Genomic DNA, 24,110 nt, shown 5'->3' on the forward strand with positions numbered 1-24,110 from the left:
TGCACTTTCTCAGAAAATTGAGAATTGTTCTACCTCAAGACCCAGCCATACCACTCCTGGGCGTATACCTGAAAGATGCTCCACCATACAACAAGGCCATTTGCTCAACTATGTTCATAGCAGCCTTGTTCGTAATAGCAAGAATCTGGAAACAACCTAAATGTCCTTCAACCAAAGAAGAATAGATAAAGAAACTGATACATTTATACAATGGAATACTACACAGCTATTAAAAACAAGGAAATCTTGAAATGTGCAGGCAAATGGATGGAACTAGAAAAGATCGTCCTGAGTGAGGTAACCCAGACCCAGAAAGACACGCATGGTATATAAGCAGATATTAGCCATGTAGTACAGGATAACCACACTACAATACAAAGACATATTTAGTTTGTTTAGAAACTAAATAGCAAGTAGGACTCTAGGGAGAAGGCTTAACTTGATACAGAAGGGCAAATAGAATAGACACCAGAGCAGCTGAAGAGAAGGAACAGGAAGGGAACCTACCATAGAGGTCCTCTGAAAGACTCACCCAGCAAGAGATCCAAGTAGATGCTGAGACATACAGCTAAACTCCACGGTGGAGTACAGAGAGTGTTATGGAAGAGTTGGGGAATTGAGGGACCTGGAGGGGTCAGGGGCTCTACAAGGAGACCATTGGAGTCAGTAAATCTGGGCAGAGTAGGATGTGTTGCAGAGACTGATGCATCAAACAAGGACCACACATGGTGAGGACTTAAACCCTCTGCTCTCATGTATTAAATAGGCAGCACAGTCTCCTTGTGGGTCCCATAATATGGGGAGTGGGAGCTACTTCTGACACGGACTTTGGTCCCCATGTGTCGATCACTTCCCCCTGGTGAGAAGAGGATGCAGGCAGTCCAGATGAGATTTGATAGGCTGAGGTCAGATGTTAGGGGAGGAGGGCTCCCCTTTTTGAGGACTAGGGGAGGGAGGGAGAGACTACGAGGGAGGGAGTGTGGGATGGGGAGGCAATGAGGAAGGGGCTACAAGCAGGATATAAAGTGAACAAATTAAAAATAAGAAATAGAAAGAACGCAGGATGGCTCAGTAAAATGTTCACCTTGTGAGAGCCAGGACCTGAGTTCAGGCCCTGGAACCCATAAGAATCTTGGGTATAGTGGTGTGTGCTTGTTCTCAAGTAGTCAGAGATGGAAGCAGGTAGATGGCTAGGACTTCTGGCCAACCATCCTACTTTACAAGGCAAGCTCTATGCCTTAAGACAGAGCCCCTGTCTTAATAAATAAATAAAAATTTTAAAGCATGAATATGTATCAGCACACACAGACACTTTTATACTGGTATGCACACATATATGCACACATGCATGCATGCACACACACACACATCCAGCAACATGTAAAAGGATAATATGGAGTTGAGGAGATGGCACAGTGATTACGGCATTTTTCCACACAAGCATGAGAAGCAGGGTTGGGATCTTTGGATCCCCAGCACCCATGTAAATGCCAGATCCTATAGCCTACCTGTAATTCCAGCCTTTGAAAGTTGGAGACAAGAGAGGCCCAGAGCAAGCTGGCTAGCAACTAGGCATGCTGGTAAATTCTCAGCTCAGTTGAGAGACCCCGCCTCAATGAATAAGGTGGATAGTAACCTAGGAAAACTACCGTCATCAGCCTTGGACCTCCACCAGCACATGCACAGACACATGCACTTACCGAGCTGTGAACATGCACACACACATGCATGCACACAAAAAAGATGGTGTGTAGTAACCATACGGATGTAATTCCAGGAACATAAGGTAAATAAATAGTGGTCCCACTTTTATTCCTGTTTTGAGTTTATTTGTTGTTTGTGTTTTGTTTTGTTTTCTGAGACAGGGTAGGTCTATGTAGCCCTGGCTGTCCAGGGACTAGCTATGCAGATCAGGCTGATCCACCTGCCTCAGTCTCCCAGTGCACTGATAAAAGATACCACCATACCTGGCTAATAATCTTGTTCTGCTCAAAGAAACTACTTTAATTATGTTGTTCTTTCATTTTAGTGTTTTCTAATTTTGTCTTTATTATTTTGTTCTTGTATTTCCTTGGGGCGTGATCTATTAGTTTTTAAACTTCTAAATGCCTAAGTCATCGTTTTTCAGCCTTTAAACTGTAGCATGTGCATGTACAACTCTGGGAGTACTTAGTTCCCAGGTCCTTCCATCTAGTGAAGAGTGTAGACACAGTATTTATGATGTCTGCTTTGCCTGGTATTACAGTATCTTCAGCGAAGCAGTTTGCACTCAGGGTGCTATCAAAATCTTACAGGAGTAGAGATAGCATCCCTTGCTTTTTGCCTCAAGTGCCTTTAATAGCAACATTTAGTAATGAAGTGACATATGTTCCACAAAATGGTGAAGTGTTCTGCTAGTATGTAACCTGTGGTAACTCTGGCACTGGCTACATAATAGTGTAGTGATATTCTCCACGATGAGTTTTCTAAACTCAAAACACTAAAAAGTTCAAAGCTAAAGTTTATATTTTATTGCACCCACTTTATCAGATTGGGTATCTCTATTCAACCATATTAGATATTTAACTGACTGTGTAAAGTGGAAGATAAAAAGGTTCAATTTAAAATATAAAATATTATAGAGTTCTCACTAGACTGCTAATCTCACTAATTTCAACATAGGGATTTCCCCCTCACGTTTCACATAGAATTTATCATATGCAGCTGCTTTAAGAGAAACAGTTAAAGAACCTAAGAGTAACCACCTGAAAGGATGTTTAGGACTCCCCTGACATATGGATGACCACCTACCGTCTCTGCTGGGCTGATTCTGTGGATGCCGTGTAATCAGTCCTCTCAGTTTGGTTTATAGGTGTCATTTGGAGAGATTAGTTACTAGAGCCATTTGAAGCAGTCCTGCTAAGTAAAGACACAGTGCAGAGCTCAGGGTGCTTCTGGGCGTGGCCTTACAAGCTTAGGTTGTGATGAACACAGTGCGGATGTGAACAAGCCAGGCAGTTCATGCATTTAGTTAAAATGAAGATGAGTGTAATTTAAGAGACTTAAAGAGTGATAGATGCGATTGCATTGAATGGTATACATTTCAAGTACAAGAGTCTATAGAGCCATATGTATACACAGGCTTGTGAAGTGTATTATTCAATTTTATGATCTTATGTTAATTTTCCATGAAGGAGGACACTTGAATATCTAATTTAATCTCTATAGTTCTTGAATAAAAGTACATGTCTTTATAAAAATCAAGACTATCTGGTTTTTAGGTAGGGTGAGCTATCAGATTGTATTTCGTTTGCTATTCTTCAGATACAAAGACAAAGGAGTAAGCTGATATTTTTATGATTTTGGCCCTTGGCTATCTTCATAATGATATCATAAAAAAATAGAGATTTTTGTACCTCTCTGCATAGCTCTAACTTTCTATTTCAGTAGGTCTGTCCCCATTCTGATCAGCTTATTCTGACCAGATGATTCTATGCCCTGCTCACAAGTTTTGAACCTGAATCCACTTTCTAATATCCCTTCAGTCAGGTCCATTGGTAACTTCTTGGTTAATTTCATCTTCTGTGATGTTTTGTATTGAGTACAACATTTGCTCCTTTGAACGCCCATAGTAGTGAGTTTGTACCACTTGATAGAAAGGATATGAGTTTTAGAGAGCAAATCTTGTCCTAAAATTTTGTGTGATCTTAAACTCCTTGAGTCCTGATTTCTCTATAAAGATAATCTCTTGCAGGGTAGATAAGACAATTAAATGAGAATATGCACAGCCGACTCACCATGGCGTCTGCACTTTAAAAGGTCTTAACACTGAGCATTCAGGCTAAACTAATAAATGTTAAGCTTTGGTTTGCATCACACAGATAGAATATTCCTAGTCCACAAGTCTAAAATTTGAAATGTTCCGAACATCAGAACATTTTGAAATCAGACATGACGTGATAGAGTTGAGAGATCTGGAGAAGATGCCCCTCACACTGAGTCTTAAGGCGCTGCTTCCTGGTACCATCTTTGGCTTTGCTTCTAGCTTCTCATCTGTGGCCCACAAAAGTTGATGAGTCAAAGCTACAGCCCCAACACTGTGTGCCCACTAAGCAGCTCCTTCTCCACCAGAATTAAAGGTGATGCTTCTGGGTCTCCATTGAGCTCTGTTTCCTTCCTTCTTCCCTCCTTCCTTCCTTCCTTTTTTTTTCTTTAACAATCCTATCATAGCTGACATTTCTTCTATAGGTCTATTCCCAGGGAGGTAGGAGGACTTCTCAGTCCCGGGATGACACAACTGTGTGACACCATACCAAGGTGCATTTGCTGCTGCACCTACCAGCAGAAGCCAGCAAATGCTGTATGCAGCCCCTTCTCAGCCTTATTCTGGACCGCCCCAAAGTGCTGACCTCACTGAAACCCACTGCTGATTTTGCCACTCATTTTCTTCATTTGGGTTCTAAGAAATGATATGAGAGATACAAATGAATACGCTTGATGCATGTTAAAATAAAACATGGTGTGCAGAACAACAAAACACACCAGTGTGGCCAGAGAGCCTCTGCTTCTTTGCCCTGTGATCCTCTGGGGCATCTGTACCTTTCCCTCTGCACTGAAATGCCCCAGAAACAGTGGGGCTGGGACAGATGCTGATTTTTGTTGCTGCACGAGTGTCTCCCTTTGAGATCATCAAAAATGAACCAGCAGATAGGTAAACTAAAAACTCCAGCAATGCACACTTGTTTGCACACCATCGTCTGCCCCTAGGAGGCTTAGCCTGGTCACTTGAGGCTGGCAAGTGTAGGAGCAGATCAGTGGGATGTTTTCCAGTTCAGAAACCACCAGGAGTTCGGATAATAAGTAACTGGTGGGCTGTGTAGTGTATGATGGAATAATGCATAAAAGCCCCCTGACGTAGTATTTTATGTAGTGTGTATATATAAAATATGCGTTTCAGGTTACTAATCAGAAGAGAGCTGCACAGCCAGCTGCACAGAGAGCATGCCTGTTCTAGAAGGCTAAGCACAGCAGGCTTGTTGATCAGAATATTTGTTCTGATGGTCAGACATGCTTTTAAACTTACTTTCTTTGGCCCAGGGCAAAACCTTAATTCATGTCACACTAGAGGGGTACATTATTATATCAGTTCCTTTAAAAGTACATGAATGTAACTTTATCAAAGGAAGGATACCTGGTGTGTGTGTGTGTGTGTGTGTGTGTGTGTGTGTGTGTGTGTGTGTTTGGTGTATACACATACATAAGTATAAAGGTGAGTCACCCCTGGGTGTTACTCCGAAGGCATCATCCCCCTTGCTTTTGGAAATAGGGTCTCTCATTGGCCAAGGACTTGCCAGTCAGGCTAGGCTACTTGGCTAGTAAGTCCTGGGGTTGTCCTGTCTCCTTCTCCAGTGCTGGGAGTATAAATGCATGCTATTTTACCAGCCTTTTTGCTTTTGTTTTTGAAGTTTTTATCATTTATTTGCCTGCTCCTTAGAAATCTGCATCCTCACAGAGATGAAGTCATGCAGCAGAGACTCTTCCTCTTGCTCTTACCCAGTCTCAGCTCACTCTCTGCCAGCACCAGCATTGGCCTTCAGGCCCCCGCCCTCTCCATTCTGCTCTTGTGTTCCTTTTGCTGTTTCCTAAAGGTCTTTTTCTTCCCTCCTGTAAGGCCATGTCTTGCAAGTCTGCATTTAGGATCATTCTTCTTTCCAAAGAATCATAAACCACACTGAAGCCATTTATCTTGCCACCACCAAAATGGGTTCTGAAATCAAAAACAAAGTGGCATCGGTGTGGCCATCTTTATATACTGTGGCTAACTTTTCTCAAATTTCCGTCTTTGGTACTGTTGCCTTTCCAGAGTGAAGGAGATCAGTGACCATGAGTTTGCTCTGAAGAAGACATTGGTCATGGACTTCCTGGTCAGGATGGTTACTGTGCCATTCTTGATGGCAGCCTTGAGCAGCCATGGAAGAAAGGATTCACACCAACTTTTTTTAATGAGGGTTCTTTGGGACCGAACTCAGATCCTCCTGCTTGTGTGGCAAGCATTTATCAAATAAGTCATCTGCCCAGCCCTGCTTTGCTCAAATATTCCTGCAATAAAGCCATACCTGGTACTACCAATGCAGTAAATATTTCTTGAATGAAAGACTACAGAATATCATGACATGAAAATTTGTTCATTTTTTCCTCTCAAACACGTAAATTAACATATACCATACTTTCTGATAGTTTTGTTCTCCAGAGAACACAGCCTTTATCAGTCTTGCCCCTGGTTTCTTCTGTGTACAACTAATTTTTGTTCTTACCCCATTCTTCTACACAGCCTTTCTACACTGCCTAGAAAGAAACTGGACAGTTTCAATTTTGTCTGGAAAAGAGAAGTAAAGTGCCTGCCAAAAAGTAAAATTGTTTTGAATTCTTAAAATTTCTCAACCAAGAAACTAGTTTTCAGAGAAAAAGATCCAATTATCTACGCACCATTTGAGGAGAGGTTTTATTTCTTTATTTCTTTTTTCTTTTGTAATATATTTAATGAAGAAATGCCTTGAGCTCAGGAGGCAGAGACAGCCAGATTGCTATGAGTTTAAGGCCAGCCTGGTCTACAAAGCAAGTCCAAGACGGCCAAAGCTACACAGAGAAACCCCGTCCCGAAAAACAAAACAAAACAAAAAAAAAGCCTTGCAATTTTATAAAAATATGATCCTGCTAGCTGCTGGTCTACTTTGGGAGTGACATCAGCATAAAAGCCTCATGAGATCTTTGTCAGATAAAACCGTCTAGCTCCATTTCCAGTTTGATTTGCTGGTAGGGCCCACATTTAACATCAGCAGTTCCTTTAGAAATTTTCTCTTCCAAGGTCGCAGTTTTTATTTCTAAAGACTGAAAGACTTGCAAAATTTTCTGAGTTTCTGGGAGTGCTTGTCATGGCTTCAGCTGATGGAAGGATTCCTTTTGGATAGTGTGTCTGTAGAAGGGCAAGGAGACATGGTAGAGGTAAACTAGGCCAATATGAAATGTTTGGCGCTAGCAGATGACTTGTTTTGTTTGTTGTGTTTATTGATTACACTATTTGTTTGCTTTACACTTTGATTGCAGCTTCCCCTCCTGCCTCTCCTCCCAGTTTTTCCGCTCTCCCTGCACCTCCCTCCATCCACCCCTCCTCCTCTTCTCCTCAGAAAAGGGGAGGCTTTCTTTGGATATCACCCAGCCTTGGCATATCAAGTTGTAGTAAGTCTAGGCACATCCTCCCCTACTGAGGCTAGACAGGGCAGCCCAGGCAGGGGGTAGGGATCCAGAGGTAGGCAGTGTAGTCAGAGGCAGCCCCTGCCCCACTTCAGGAGTCCCACCTGAAGACCCAGCTGCACAGCTGTTACATATGTGGGGAGGGTGGGGCTAGGTCTGTCTCATGCATGCTTTCTGCTTGGGGATCCAGTCTCTGTGGCCCCTATGGGCCCGAGTTAATGGAGTCTGTAGGCTTTCTTCTGGTGTCCATGACCCCTCTAGCTCCTTCAGTCCTTCCTCCCTCTCTTCTGCATGGTTCCTCAAGCTCCACTTAATGTTGAGCTGTGGGTCTCTGCATCAGTTGCCACCAGTTGCTGGGTGAAGCCTCTCTGATGACACTTGCTAGGTGATGGTTTTAGTTCACTTTTCCCTGCTGTTTCCAGCAAGTGCCTGCAAAGCATTACATCCGGGTAATTTCTTTGGGCAAAAAAAATTTACTCCACTCTAATTGTCCTCCCGTCATGGTTTGTTAGGACTTTTTTTTTTTTTCATCTAGTCTATTAATAAAGATTAAGTGACACTAGGTAAACTATGTGTCCTCTAAGAGGCTATTTTAAGGGCCAGAGTCTTCAGTGTCTGGCAGGAATAATTAGTTTGTTTTCTAAAGGACTTTTCTTTTTAAACCTTGAGAATGCTCAAGTACTGTGGAAGTTTCTGCCTCCACCCTCCCGTGTCCCATTTCTTTGTTTTTCTCTCAAATTTCTTCATTTTTCTCTATGAAATTTTCTCATGATGCATGTTAATTACCTCTAGAGACGAGCTGCCTTGGCTATTAGGGGTCTGAGTGGCTGACCAAGCCACATGTATTCAGATAGAGCCTGGGGCTGTTTTAAACAATTTGCATTGCATTCATCATATTCTTGGTTTTTGTCTTCTTTCTTTTGTATTGGTCAGCAGCATTGCTTTTAACAAGGACTGTATTTATTTGAAAGCCCAAAGGAATTTCTTCCCAATATAGCAAGATAAATTTACATATCACAGGAGAGGCCTTGTGCTTCCACTATTCAGTAGAAGGCTAGGCTTCTCTAAATGACCAAGCCTTAAACTTAACATCATCTCTACATAAGTACCTCACGGTTTCATTAACAGTTGTTACTGTTCGTGTATTTTACTGCTTAACATAAAATAAAGCAGGCTTGAATAAGACGGAGCCTGACCATAGTCAGTCAGGGAAGGGACTCAAGTGTGTGTGGGGGTGGCTATCCCTCCCTGATGAACTATTGGCTACTGAAGGATTTGCTGGGGAGGGGACATGGTTGCCTTCAGTTGTGTATCCACTGGTGACCCTACCTGACCCCAGCAACCATCCCAAACCTGTGGCCACACAAGACAACCTGGTCAAACTAGTGCATTACAAAACAAAGAATTGGGAAAGGGACCTTTAGGAAGGAGGCAGAGATGACAGAGGATGATGGGAGATGAAAGTAAATAAAATGTAGTATATTTGTGTGTAGAACTGTCAATGAAATTTAGTCAATACAAAAATTATGTTCTTGATGTCAACTCTTCACTTGAAAAATATCTAATCTCAGCCAGGCCTGGTGGCCCCACCTTTAATCCCAGCACTTGGGGCAGATGGATCTCTTGGGATTTAGGGTTTCTAGGGTAGCAAAGACTGCACACTGAGACCCTATCCTTAAAAAAAAAATCTTACTCAGTAAATATTTATATCTTATTGATGAAAATTATCATTTAGTTCTACTTCTAACTCATCCCTCTGTTTACAGTGCTGAGGAAATGTGTTCATTGTCTGCTGACTGTTTAGTTTTCTGTTCCCATGTTTAGCTCACATTTGGCTGTTCTGTAGATGCTTTGGTTTCAGGAAGTAGCAGGCACTGAAGGAGGTACCAGCTGTTAAAGCTCTTATGCCTTCACTTTTTCTTTCACCCTCAGGTTTGACTGTGTTTTTCTAAGAACAACTAACCTAAGTCTATAGACGTGCAGCTCATTAGAATATCCTCAGAATAAGTGTCTGTATTTTAATACCTTTTTGCCCCCAGGTGAATTAGAAGATAGCTTTATGATCTATACAAACAACATTTCAGAGAAAATTGCATTTGCTCTCCCAACCCACTCTCTGCCACCCACAGTCCAAACTCAACTGCCCCACGTACATACTAGCTTTATTTCCTCATTTTAACAAAGACCTGGTCTGTGAGTGATTTAATTATTTTTATTGTATTTGAGGTCATTTTTAAGTTAATTACTGCATATGAACAAGTTCAACTTGAAAAAAAGGATTTAAATTGCAGTTAAAACTAACTTAGGATATAGTTTATTTGTGCCACCCACTTGCTGGCATAAATTTTGGTAGAAAACTGTACTTTGTAAACTAGTAAGAAGCAGGAAGAATTCGTAATAGCATAAACACCAGCAATTAGCTGAACATTCATTATTTAACTCAAGTATTGACAGTAACTGGGAAGCCATCTTTATTTAAATTTGGGCTAAAGAAACTGAAGCCAAGATGTAATTTAGCTTTTTTTCTCCTAGTGTTGTTAAAATTGTTGACTCTAAACTTTTATTAGCTAATATTTCAAAGCTGTTTTTGAAAGGAACAAGTCAAAACAGTTTTGCAATTGCTGTATTCTCTTCAGGCATTGTGTTGCATGTGTAGGATTGATATGTTTGACCAAAGATGCTCATAAATATGGAGCAAGGATTTAAATCTAATACCCTGAAAAAAATCATCCTACTATTCGGAGTCTGTTTCATGTCATGTCTGTGGCCACAGTAAGTGCCTTCTTATTTACTGATTTTAAGTTTATAGTAAGATGTCAGAGAAATGCACCTCTTCCCCTACTGTATTATGGACCATGCAGAGCAGAGTACATTGTGCTGCCCCCCGCCCCTGCACACACAGTGTATCAGCCACAAAAGTGGTGAGAGGACAAGGCAAGCGGAGGTTAGTGCTAGCCTTTGCTTTCCCTTTGGTGGCCCAGATGAAAGTATCAATAGTGCAACAGAGCAGGCGCTGGCTTTGGCCTACGATAGCCAATTTCCCTGAAAGTGTTTGCATTTATCTTCATTGTAGTCACCTTTGGAGATCATCTGATTTGTGCTTATTTTCTCAAAAGACAAAATAAAGCAAACAAAAAAACAAAAACACATGCACTTACTTGGAGCACCAAGTTGTTAATGAAATCTAATTTGACAGGTTGTGTACTGTCACATTCCAAACATTACTGAGCAGTTCCGTTTGCCTTGCTAAAATTAGAATTCATCTTAAATTTCCTGGTCCCAAGGCGCCGTGAAGCACTGTCATTGTTGCAGAAACTGACTTCCCTTCCCACTGACAGTGATGCAAGAATTTCTTGTTCCTTTTTTGTGCTGGAAGGTGTCAAGTTGTTGCCCTTAAAATATGTGAGAGCTGAGGTGAGAAATCCATTATGTTGCTATAAAAATCAGTGTGAACATGTATTTTTCCTTTCCACATTCACCCTGTCTAGTGCTAGAATATTAACAGGGAATTTAAGTTAGCTAATGAAACATTGTTCGTAATTTATTCAACACCAAAAATTAAATTTTCATCAAAAAATAGTATAAAATGACTGACAATGAATATATAAGACCTATCAATACAGAAAATGGATATATAACCACATACCGTAATGTCTATCAAAAAAACTATTGAAAAGCACCAATAAATTGTCAGAATGTATTCTCACACTTCTTTACATTTCCTGGGGCATTTTAATTTGATTTTTTAGTAAAGACAAAGCCATGATTCTTTGGCATATATTCTTTGTGAAGTGAAGTGGAGGAAGCAATCAACTCTGGGACAAGCCGTGTTCCCACAAGGCCATGATCTTGTTAGCAGGAGCTTGGAAGATGATCAGGACAGTGATGGGCCAGATGTAAAGGGTGAACTGAAGAGATCATCACCTCTCAAGGTAGAGAATTCTTTCTAACAAGGTGTAAATGAATCAGAACATCTAGAGACTGTGAAGATTCATGGTTCTGTTGCCTATGCATCTATCTGTTCCAGCCCTGGGACATGAAGACTCTCATGGAGAAGTTACCCAACATAACAGGAAGTCTAAAGTCAGCTCACCCGGAGTAAAAGGTGGATGTAAACCATCAACTTTGAGTGCTGTGACTAGTCAGCCCCACGTGTACCTTGCTGACATCACTGTACTTTCTAAGACTGACTTAAACGTCATCAGGACCTTACCTACCCTCCGGGATGCACATTGCAACCTTTCTAGTTTGTAGCAAAGTCTGAAGCTCACGGCACAGGCAGCGTCTTACACAGAGTAGGTGCTCAAGATTGAATGAAGCTCACGGCACACAGGCAGCGTCTTACACAGAGTAGGTGCTCAAGACTGAAGTTCACGGCACAGGCAGCGTCTTACACAGAGTAGGTGCTCAAGACTGAAGCTCATGGCACAGGCAGCGCCTTACACAGAGTAGGTGCTCAAGACTGAAGCTCACGGCACAGGCAGCGTCTTACACAGAGTAGGTGCTCAAGACTGAAGCTCACGGCACAGGCAGCGCCTTACACAGAGTAGGTGCTCAAGACTGAAGCTCATGGCACAGGCAGCGCCTTACACAGAGTAGGTGCTCAAGACTGAAGCTCACGGCACAGGCAGCGCCTTACACAGAGTAGGTGCTCAAGACTGTGCAGCTGGAGCTTCATTGTTCACTTCGAATAAGCATCTGGGTCTTAGAGATCCTGATCTCACTGTATTCATTGTGATTCTATTTTGTAGCAGGGTCAGGTTGGCTATAGGATTTTTTTCATTTTTAAAATACAATGTGTATAGAAAGTAAAGACATAAAATTGCTTGCAGCATCACACAGAGGTTTGGCAACAATACCCACAGGTAACAGGAACTTCACAGGTCCTCAGAAGAGAGTCTCAGAGCACAGATAACTCACTGTTGGTACTTTTCAAGACCCACAGTTAAAGGAAGGCCAGATAAATAGTAAAAGAATAACTTAAAAGAAATAGAAGGTAGAAGGCCTTGGATTTCATCTCCAAATCTTGAAAAGCCTATGAAGTTGTTGTGTTCTTCAAGTAGCACAATAGTCTGACCGTTGCCCTGGGTGGCAGATTGAGTGGCATGTGCTGTTCATAGATTAATTGGCTGGGGTGGCAAACTTGTCATCAAAATTTTTAAATAGCATAAGCATTCTTTGTATTATGTAGTAGTTTAAACATGTTTTAAATAGTCTATTTATCCTCAGGAGATAATTTTGAGTAGTAAAATCATTCTAAGTAAGATTACTGGGGTGGAACGGGGAGGGGACTGATTTGGCAACTGTATTAATTTCCAAACCCTTAAGACTTATATTGTCAACAGAACACTGTTTCTGGTAGCACTTTTACTCATCATTTGTTTTTTTTCTGGGAAAATCAGGATTATGAACAAATTTAAAGGTTTACACATTGATTTATTGGTTTATTTCCCCACTGACTATGAAACGCTTGTTGACTTTAGGGACACCACGGTGCAGACCCTGACTCTCCAGCCCTCAGTTAAAGATGGACTAATTGTGTATGAAGACTCACCTCTGGTCAGTAAGCCAATAATAAAATACTTTAAAGTGTGTTTCAAATATAATTGTATCTCAAGCCATGGATGGGTTAACTGTCTAATTGGAGCACATGCATATATCACTGTGTGTGTGTGTTTTCTGATTTTATTTATTTTAAAAATACTTTTATTTTTTACATATACGTTTATATTATTACACATATATAAAATAAACTACATATAGAAAGAAGAACCACAAAACAATCAGGAATTGTATTAATGTTACATTCGTGCTGCTTTGGCTATTTGTATTTGGCAGCCTTGAAGAAAACATATTTCCTATCTTGGTGAGTCTAAAATTCTGAATGTAAATCAATATCTATCATAACATTATGAACTCAAAACATCTATCTAGACCTAAAAACATCTTAACCCCTAAACAACTAAGCTTAATTGTAAAACTAAACTATCTGGTCTCCAACCCATTAGATACTTGAGAAGGAATAAAACTTGAATACCCAAGTAAACAGAAGTGCAGATTAGCAGCTTCCAAAGTGGGGTGGGGGGAGACAGAGACAGTTTGCTATCTGAACAGTCACCCAAAACTCTCTATTACATTGGAGCATCATCTTCAGTCTTCTGGCCCAGTATATCTGACAGACATATTTGTGAGGCAGAAATTATTCTATCACTTTCAATGCACGTTCCTATGAATATGAAATTACTGGGAAAATAACATATTCTCTTACTACTCTTTCTCTCCTGGTTGAGAGATTCAGGGATTGACAGGGATCCTCTACTCATTTTGAGTCTGCTGCTATTCTGAACTAACCAAACATTAACTCAGTGTTTGAGGAAGCTCAGAGGATCCAGCTCCCACTCCACACACACATCTAAGCCTGGCCACAGAGCTGTGCAGCACACAGCCATCGTGGAGCTGCTGTGGGCCACACCCCCAAGGCTGGGGATTTTGGGATCTGTGCCAGAAAGAAGTCTCCATGGTGGAGCCCAGCCCTTCTCTGAACATAGATGTATTGGGGGAAGCAGCCATGTTTCTTCTTTTCTTTCTTTAATTTAGCTTATTTTTACCATAACTTTTAAAAAAATCTTTATCAAATCTTTGACAATACAGTATAAAATATTGTGATAAAAGGAATCATGGTAGACGGGCAGTGGTGATGCACACCTTTGATCCTAGCACTCAGGAGGCAGATGCAGGAGGCTCTCTGAGTTCCAGATCAGCCTTTTCTACAGAGAGAGTTCCAGAACAGCCAGGGCTATACAGGGAAACCTCATCTCAAAAAGAAAACAAAACAAACCAAACAAAAAAGCCAGCAAAACAAACAAAAAATGGGGAAGCATCCTTTATCAATTTGCATATTCTGAAAATCATTAGTTAACACTGTGCAGTCAGAATAATTTATAATGTACTTACTATGTTGCAGGTTATTAGTATCTTTTAGAAAGAAAATTTAAATGTATGTTGAAATGCATAGAGTGTCTCCTATCTGCTCCTTAAAAGCGTGAGGAGAGGTATGGCAGGGTTGGTTGGGTCTGCAGCCTCCACCTTTCTCTCCATTGTCACCCTTCACATGGTTCCTGAGACCGCACGTGCTTGCCCTCTTTTCTCCCTTCCTATGCAAACAGTCCACGAGATCACCCTAATACCTGTCCCTGTGTTTTTCCATACCCACTTCAGTCAGTTTCCCAAACTGAGTCTATTCTGCAAAGTCTGCCAAGTTCAGTATTCTGCAGCGTAGTCCACTGCCCCATTTTCTGTAAGGTCAGAATTCACACATGTGTACATGTGGCCCATTACTTGGTGAGGTGAAGTGCATATTTCCTGGTCTGGCAACCCATTCCTTAGCAGGAATGAAAACCCAATCTCCCTTCCTATGCCTTTTCGTACATTTACTATCCTAGAGAGAATGTCGGCTCCCCATGTTCACTCTTCCACAAATGCAGTTTGACCATTGACTCGCTTTGCCTTGAAACCCACCTCCTCTGACCTTTAAACTCTAACTGTATTTGAAGATCCATAGGAAGAAGTTTTCCTCTGTGACACTTCATCTCCTTGTCACATTTCTTTAGGTCCCGCATTCTAGGGTCCTGAGAGAAGAATGCAGACCATCTGTCTGTGGTGCCTCTGTTGGTGGCAGTGGCAGGGCGCCCTCCGCACCTGCACTTACCACCAGCTTGGCAAATGCAAAGCAGTGAGAGATGAGCTTTCAATAGCGCTAACTTTACTTCTTTTGTTGCTTATGATAAGTTTTCTCTCTTCAAAGGTTAAAGCAGTAAAGTTGGGCCATATTCTTGTAGTAGATGAGGCAGACAAAGCCCCAACAAATGTCACCTGTATTTTGAAAACTCTGGTAGAAAATGGAGAAATGATTTTAGCGGATGGAAGACGTATCGTTGCACGTGAGTAGTGAAAAGCACCATTTTCTTTAATATTTGTAATTTTTGCATCTTTAGGCTTTTTTTAGTGCTAAGAGTAGAATGAGAGCTTCAGTCGTAGAGCTGCGTGCTCCATCACCATCTGCATTCACAGCCCCTTGTTTCCCTTTTCTAGAATCAGTCTTTGAGAATAGCACAGTAGAAGTAAGGCAAATGGGCCTTATGCTGTTCTACTCTGAAAATGTCAACCTTGAATCTTTATACTCATTTTTCAAATATTTGTGTGTGATTCTATTACTGAATTGCATCTGGAAATGTTAGAAACTCTGGCCGGTTTCTCTTGCTCACAGAACTTAATTTATTATTGCTCTGTACAGCTAAAAATCACCTGTGTGAGCTGGGGAGATGGCTCAATGGTTCAGAGTACTTGCTGCTCTTCCAGAGGCTCTAGGTTCCGTTCCCAGCACCCCCATGTTGCCTCTTAACCATCTGTAACTCCAGTTCCAAGGAATCCAGTGATGTCTTCTGGCCTCCATTGGCACCAGGCACACATGTGGTGCATACGTGCAGGCAGAATGCTATGCACATTTAAAATATAATTGCATGTTTTATTTAATTTGTAGGTATATATACATTTGTACCTCAGGAGGAGTTGTTCTCTGCTTTGGACCTTCTTTTCTTCCTCCTCAAACATACATTCTTTTTGCAGTATTTGCTGGGGGGAAAATGAAGATAAATAAACCTCATCAATATTGTCTTAGTTAGGATTTCTATTGCTGTCATAAAACAGCATGATCACAAGCAGCTTCGGGAGGAAGAGGTGTATTCCAGCTTATAGATTCTAGTTTACACTCTCAGGTCACACTCCATCACTGAGGGAAGGGAGGCGCTCAAAGCAGGAACCTGGATGCAGGAACTGAGGTAGAGATCATGGAGGAATATTGCTTGCTGACTTAATCCTCCTAGCTTTCTCAGTTTGCTTTTTTATACACCTCAGAACCTCCTGCCTATGGGTGCCATTACCCACAGTGCGCTGCGCCCTCCCACATCAATCATTAGCCAAGAAAAAACCGCACAGACTTGGCCTTCAGGCAGTCTTACAGAGCCATATTCTCAGTTAAAGTTCCCTCATCCCAGGTGATTCAACCTTCCGTCAAGCTGACCAAAAACCAAAATAAAACCTAAACTGCAAGGCAATTTAAGTTTGGTAAATATAATGCAAGATGTTAATTTCAATTTTTTTGTCTCCTGAATGACTTGAAAATTTATGATCCACCATAGAAAATACATAGCCAGTACTGTAAAAATCAGTGTTTGAAGAGTGCACATAAAGAGGGCTCCATTAGTAAGGTCAGCATCATAGAGATGCTCCACTTTGAGGATGATGTTGCAAGGTCCCTACTTTAGGCTCTACTTAGCACCAATAACAGCATTCTAACATTCCACCTTCACAGTTTATGAAAAATGAGAATTTGCCTTAGCCTGAGTATTGGCTCTTCCTCAAGGGTCAGAACTCAGCCTGCTCCTTTGGTCTGGACTTGATAGCACTACAAAGCTAGTGCAACAGGAAGGAAAATGGGGCCACCAAAGCAAAGCTGTGATGAGCCTGGCTGTTTCTGGCCCCCTATGTCTCCTGTGATACTGAAGGCTAGTTTAGAAGTAGACAAACATAATAACTTTCAAACTCAAGTGTGATTTTTAAATGGCTTCTTTTCTTTTCTGGCTTGGACCAGGGCCTCACTGATGTTACTCATATGCCATACCTACCTTAGATGACAGTTGATTCAGGAGCACCTGACGCTGTTTTGAGTGGATTTCACAAATGACCCATTTCATTTTCCAGATGCTGCTAATGTGGATGGAAGAGAAAACGTTATTGTGATTCATCCTGACTTCAGGATGGTGGTTCTGGCCAACAGGCCTGGCTTCCCTTTCTTGGGCAATGATTTCTTTGGAACTTTAGGTAAAAATGACTGTAATTAATAATTTTAACAGCAATGCTGTAGTGGCTACTATTACTCACTGATGGCCATGTCTCTGTCATGACCACCTGCGGGGGAGAGAGCTTTTGATACTCACAGGCGTTATTTTTCTGTGATCTCTTAGTGAATGAGTGGTGGAACTAGGCTGTGTGTCCAAGTCTGACTTAGCACCTTTCTTCTTAAGCAGTCGTGCTGTAGTTTGCTGTTTAGTGCTCCATATTGATTGGCTATTAGTACCTACTTCTATCACCTCCTCTAATGAAAAAGACTGAGGCCAGCTGTGCACATCATCATCAGAAGTGTGAAGGAGGATCCCTCTGCTCTGGAATCTCATACACAGTACAAAGCAGGCCCAGGCTCCTGTTAGGATCTTGATCTGGCAGTTCCACAAGGGATTTCTTCCAACAGCTTACCTGCATAGCCATCCAAGTACAAGGGCAGTCAGTACAACATTGTATATAATAACTAGAAGGAAACCAACCCACTGACCCCTCCAGAGGAGACTAGATAAAGAAATTCTTCTGTATCCACGCAATAGAGTAGTGTGTCACTATTAAGAGAAATATAAGTGATACCAGCATGCTGAAATAAAAATCAGTCCTCAGAATATTAATTGAAACAATGAGTCTTGGAAATGAGGACAGTAGTCTATACATTTCAGAAGGGACAGGTGTATACTTTATAGTCACTTGTACTATTTCTGTAGTTTTTATTTTAGATTCCTGCATTCCTGCTGCTCTGACAAATGTGTTCATGTGAGCACTCCAGAGCAAGCCGATAGTTTTCTCTATATGGAAATGTAAGTTCTCTCCAGGTCCAGGCTCTTCATAGCCTCTCTCACCCCAGCACACCCCTTTTCCACATTCATTCTAAGTCCTGCAGTGATGCTCATTGTCTGTTCTGTCTCCTTCTGCCGTTACCATGTACTGTGTAGTCACTCTCTTTCCCAGCTGATTTCCCCTTTGTTCCTTGCCACCCACTCCAGCCCTCCTTCCCCTTTTCCATCTTCCTCTTCCCCTTCACGCTCCACTTCCCTCTTCCCCCACTGCCCTGCACCCACCCCTAACCCTCACCCCCAGTATTTGCTGAACAACGTGGGTTTTGTAAATCCCTGGCCTCTTGGCACCTTAATTTTTATTTTCCAGCTGCTGTTATTTGTTCTGCTTGCTTTGAACAGCTTTTTGTGTTCAGAAGTTGCGGAAGTTCCCATCTCCATTTCTTATTTACCCTTCTCAAGTCAGTTGTGATTGGAGTTTTTCCTGAATCACCACACAGCAGCAGCTCTTGACTGAGTAATCAGGGCCATCTCTGTGACTAAGCCCAGTGTAGGTTCCCTGGGTGCCTTACCATCAGCAGTACTTAGGATAGGTGCTGTGTTAGTCACTGTCCTCCGTTACTTGACTTCCGGTCCTTCCCCAATGCTTGCTTGCTTGGCTTCTTCCCACACTGATGGCCATCCTTACCCGGTTTCTTCATTGACTCATCCATAGGATGTTCTGATCTTCTTTATCTACCTACACTCATTCCCTTGGTAAAAATCAAAGTATGTCATATTATAATACCAATTAAATAACTTACTACCATAATTTTTCTTTTCAGTTCCCTGCTGAACACACTTATTTCCAACTTGTCTGTTATTGATGCCTTCTTTACCTTGCATCTAAATTTCCGCAGTATGAGATTGAGTTGTTGGATGGATATTTTTTCTCCTTAACCCCCTTGATTTATGATAACTCCTTCTTAACAGCAAAATCTTCCTTGACTTTTCTTTCTCTTACACATCTTACCATCTACCAGGAAATGTTACTAGCTCTTATAACATGTTCCAAATTATCTCACCATCACCAACATTGGCCATCACTTTAGTTGGAGCCACCACCCTCTGTCATCTTGATTATTTATAATATAATAATAATAGGTTAATGTGTTTCTTGCTTCTCCTCCTGCCTATTGTCATGATCTGTGAAGGTTTTACCTTACTTTTTGCCTAATAGGGTAGCCTGCCACAATTTCATGTCAGTTATAAAAGCTGAGTGCTGTGGTCCATACCAGCACTGCACTATGGGAGTGATGACAGAGCATCAGGTGTTGACCGTCAGCCTGGGTTAATGTCAGACCCTATTTCAAAACACTTTTTTAAAAAAATCAGTAGTTGGTGAGTCAACATTTGTGCTGGTTGTTGAAGCTCCAGTTTCCCCAGGACAACATGGAAGAGGCTAAGTAACCCAGCATCTGCAGCGAGATGCTCTGCAGGAGGCCTGAGCTTAAGGATCAAAACTGCAACAGCATGCCTAACTATTCCAAAGAGACTGCCTTCCAAAGCTGTTGCTGGGTAACGTCCTTGGAGACAGACCCATAGATGAGCTTTGTTTCCCAATACCAGTAGCTCTCAACCTGTGGGTCACCCTGGAGGTCAAACAATCCTTTCAAAGGGGTCACCTAAGACCATGGAAAACACAGATGTTTACATTACAATTCATACAGTAGCAACATTACAATTATGAAGTAGCAACAAAAATAATTTTATGGTTGGGGTCACCACAACACGAGGAACTGCATTAAAGAGTGGTAGCAATAGGAAGGTTGAGAACCACTGCTCTACAGTCTGTTCTTGACAGCTGTCTATTCCTCTGGTTAAAAAAATAAATCCTCTGGCTCCCCATTTCACTGAGTATAAGCTCAGCTCTCACATGCTGGGCCTGTGTTCAGTGATTTCCAGTATCCTTTGTGATGACTGCCACATCCTGTCTCCAGCTCTCCTGCCTCACCTTTCCATATGCCAGGTATACTTGTTTAGCTGTGTCACCACCTAGAATGTTCTTCCACATGGAGCCTGCATGACTGCTCTATCCCATCACCCCTTCTCCTGTCATGTTGGTACATGACCAATGTATCTCACAAGATGTAAACTCCACAGGGATGGTGATTTTCTAAATCATTGATCTATATTACCCAGGGCTACTTGATGTCTAGAGATATCTAGTAATTATTTGATGACTTCATGGTAGAGGGACCAAGTGCCTTTTTACATTCAGGATAACTTCCACTTTCAACAAACAAAACCAAAGCTTCCCTGCATGTTTGTAGTTGAACATAATTGGTCTGTGAGATGAAGCTTGGAGCTCTGCTGCTCTGTTTTGTTCCTTTTCAATATACACAGGCACTCTGACACATGCACACACAAAGTAACTCTTTATCCAAATGGCTCCTAAGCCAAAACAAGGTCTTGTTGCTGCTGGTCTAGACTGGCCCATTACATTTAGTGTTATGCCAGGGACAAAGCAGTGTGCCCCTGTGTGTTTCAATATCTCCCAGGAAGCATGTATTCAAGTATCACAGAAATAAATTCCTGCAGAACAAAGCACACATTACTTAGCTTTCTTGTGGTTCAGGCATTTTCTTACTTACTTACTTACTTACTCATTAGATTGGCTTTCTGGGATTTGCTGAGCAACTACTGGCTCTTTAAACCACCATTGCGGTTTGTTCTGCAGCATTACAATGAATTGACTGCTTACTGAAGGTTATTTTCTCCTTCTTTTCTATAGGTGACATTTTTAGCTGTCATGCCATTGACAACCCCAAGCCCTACTCAGAGCTTGAGATGCTCAAGCAGTATGGCCCAAATGTGCCTGAAGCCGTCCTTCAGAAGCTCGTGGCAGCCTTTGGAGAGCTGAGGAGCTTGGCTGACCAAGGGGTTATCAACTACCCTTATTCCACCAGAGAAGTTGTCAACATTGTCAAACACTTACAGGTGTGGTATATGCGGGTGTCTCCCAGACTGTACAGTCTATAACTGATGTCTCTATTCTGTGATAGGTCAGTCAGGTAGTCTGATATGAAGTGGGCATAATCCAGGTAGTCAATCTGGAAGATCCGCAGATGTTCTCACTTTAGTCTTTGGGTTGGCCTTGGTAATGTTTTGTGCCATGATCATTACCAATCAGCTAAAAAAAAAAAAATGATGGGTTGGTTTTGTTTTTTCTTTTGTTTGATATGTGGTGTGTGTGTGTGTTGGAGGGGAAAATAATTAAACAAGAAGGAAATGTTTCTATTGTTTGGCTTTTTACAACCATCATATGGTATCTGGGTAGGAAATATTACAAGTGACGTAAAGGTAGAAAGCAGAGCAAGAGCTAACTGATAATGAACTAAAAGAATATTTGAAAAGATAGGATAAAGTGGTCAAGAGAGTAAAGTTCCTGAAGTCATATACAGTGTATACTTCACTGGATAGAAAAGAAAGGAAAAGACCACGTAAACTCTATATAGGAAATAATGATGTCCAGACAACAGCCATGGCCTTATGACTCTTGAACTCTCTTCTATCTCTAACCATCCAAGAAAAAAATAGGTTACTGGGAGGTAAAAAAGGGAGAGAGATTTTTTTTTAAAGGGAGAAGAGCATCAGTGGCAGAGGAAGAAATGCTGTTACACAGCACGGTGACTGAAGAGCAGTGAATAGTAATGGGACGGTCATCGCAAAGCTGCTAAGAGAGTAGATTTCAGATGGTTACCCCTATTAAAATGTAATTATACAAAATGACAAACCGGTCAGTTCATGTGCTTTAATTTACTACAGCATATACACATACCGAAGTGTCATATTCTATCTTGAAGGCTGAAAAATGGATTTGAAAAAGATTTTGTTATATATCATATGTTTATTATGTTTTTGTTATATCTATGTTTTATTATATATAATAGATATGTTTTTATGGAAAGAAAAAGAAAATCTTATTCTGTGTATGAGGTCTTGCTAAGTCCAGCACACCAGCTTATATGCTAGCACCAAAAGAAAATGAAAACAGTCAGTAGAGGAACTGCCAGCATATGTCTAGCTGTGCTGCCTCGTGTGCCGCCTTTACCTCCGTGCTCCCGAGAGCAGCAGGCAGCCACCCAGTCTCCATTCCCTATACTTAAGTTCTTCTTTCCCTCCTTGTTCCATTATCTTTTTTTCCATTTATTCATAGGCTGTGAATTTTCTAGACACGTGTGTATTGAGATCCACCATTTTGTTTAGCTGGTATATTTAAATTGTTCTTTTTCTTATTTTTAAGTTACATTGTATTTAGAATACATAATACTGGGTTTTATTATGAGCGTTTCATACATGTACGGCATGGTACCTTGCTCTGGTCAGTCCCCCACTGCTCTTCCCTCTCGTCGCCCTTTAACTCATACTGCCTCCGGTCCACCCAAGTTGTTCCCTCTACTTTCTTCCCACATGTGTAGATATAGTTAAAACTGATGGTGCGTGGAAGAGAAAATGTGCTATTTTTGTCTTTCCCTCTTTCGTTCTCCACTCCTCTCTCCTTTTAAACTTCTTCCTTGTCACTCAGAGTCCCCCTCATGGGCTCTGTGTGATGGTTCAACACAGATCCTACATGTAAGAGAGAACACAGAGTGTGTGTCTCTCTGCTTCTGGTTTACATCATGTCACATGATGTCCAGTTCCGTGTGTTTTCCTGTGAGGGACACACTTTCATTTTTATAATGGCTTCCTAGAACCCCGATGTGTGTACTTACCCTGTATTAGCCCATTCGCCTGTCAGTGGGCATCTAGCGTGTTTCACGTCTCGGCTGCTGTGAGTAGTGCAAGCAGGGTTAAGAAGCCAGCAGAGGGTCTGAGCAGGGCCTGACACCCGAGGGGAAGACCTGCACCTCCTCCACTTCCATTGTGTGTCTCAAAATGGCAATAGCTGTCTCGGTTACCGCTAAGCAGAAGCGTGTCTGTGCTCCTAGTGTCTGCTTATCAGACACAGCCAGTGCATTTCTGCCGAAGTGCGTTGGACTGTTGCTCTCTCAGTTTTACATGCCTTTATAGTGTTGTATGCTTTATCTCATATATAATGAAATTTTGTTTTGTTTTGTTTTCATACAGAAATTTCCCACCGAAGGTCTCTCCAGTGTGGTTCGCAATGTATTTGACTTTGATTCTTACAACAACGACATGAGGGAGATTTTGGTGGACACTTTGCACAAATATGGGATCCCTATTGGAGCAAAACCTACCAATGTGCAGCTGGCAAAGGAGTAAGGAGACCCACTGTTGATAAATGATCTTGAGCATTATTCTTCTGGTTCTTAGAAGCCAATCGTTTCTCTCTCCTGTAGACGCTGAGCTGAGTTGGTGTGGGGAACCCTCCGTGAGTAGTGCTTTTCAGATGCTACTGTGAGCTGGCTGGTTCTCAGTGGAGTAGCATCATGTGTAGTCATGGAAAATAAGGATTTCATTTATTATGAATAACCCACAAGTAGATGTAATATACTCAAATAAAGGGAAATATTTGTTTATCAGTCTCTGTCGTTTTGTTGAATGACTGTGGGTCTTGTTATTTCATAATCAGTGCAGATCAGTGTACAGATGTGCAGACGTCACAGAGTGATGTTCCTTTACCAAGCTGCTCTGGTTTCAGTCACTATATAACTTTATGATAGGCTCCTAAGCTGAGCAGACTAGTGAAGAGCTGAGGGTACCTATTTTAGCTCTGAGATGAGAGAGGTAGTGAGAACAAATCAGATTCTTAGCATATGGGCTGACAGCCCCCTTCTATATGTTCAAACCACATTGTTGTTGACCAGAAGGTAGTTAGCAGAGTCTGTTAACTGCAAAATGACTTTAATGGCTATTTTATTGATAATGCATTTATGCCATCTTTGTCTACAAAATGTAGGTGGTCATAAATTCACATGAAACAATTACAATTCTTAAGGCAAATTACTAGACCATATTCTGTTATGGGCAGCACTATTTAGAGTGAGGTTATGTTTTAATCAGTCATTAGTCTGTCAATAAATATTTTCTTATGTATATGTATCCTCATTATTTGAAGTTGTTATAAAAAACATAATAGAAGCCAGAAAAAAAATTACTAACGTCCAAGAATTTCTCAAAGAGAAACAAATATTTCCCTTCTGTGGTAAAAGCACAAGATGGTGTTATGTGAGACATCCTGAATGTACTGGTTTGTTATCGATG

The 24,110-nt window shown here is 41.4% G+C and overlaps 1 protein-coding gene and 1 pseudogene across 1 annotated transcript in view; one reads left to right on the forward strand and one right to left on the reverse strand.

Annotated features, from left to right (window-relative positions):
• Vwa8 (von Willebrand factor A domain containing 8) overlaps positions 1-24,110 on the forward strand; it is a 309,886-nt gene that overhangs the window by 157,317 nt on the left and 128,459 nt on the right. The window contains exons 22-26 of the mRNA XM_051160869.1: positions 12,714-12,789; positions 15,035-15,170; positions 16,990-17,109; positions 20,677-20,882; positions 23,013-23,164. Of these exons, the coding sequence (XP_051016826.1) occupies positions 12,714-12,789; positions 15,035-15,170; positions 16,990-17,109; positions 20,677-20,882; positions 23,013-23,164 (690 nt within the window). The remainder of the gene's footprint in view (positions 1-12,713; positions 12,790-15,034; positions 15,171-16,989; positions 17,110-20,676; positions 20,883-23,012; positions 23,165-24,110) is intronic.
• LOC127201957 (40S ribosomal protein S24-like) lies at positions 5,544-11,350 on the reverse strand (annotated as a pseudogene).

Source organism: Acomys russatus, chromosome 18, assembly GCF_903995435.1.
Source record: "Acomys russatus chromosome 18, mAcoRus1.1, whole genome shotgun sequence".
NCBI classification, from domain to species: domain Eukaryota; kingdom Metazoa; phylum Chordata; class Mammalia; order Rodentia; family Muridae; genus Acomys; species Acomys russatus.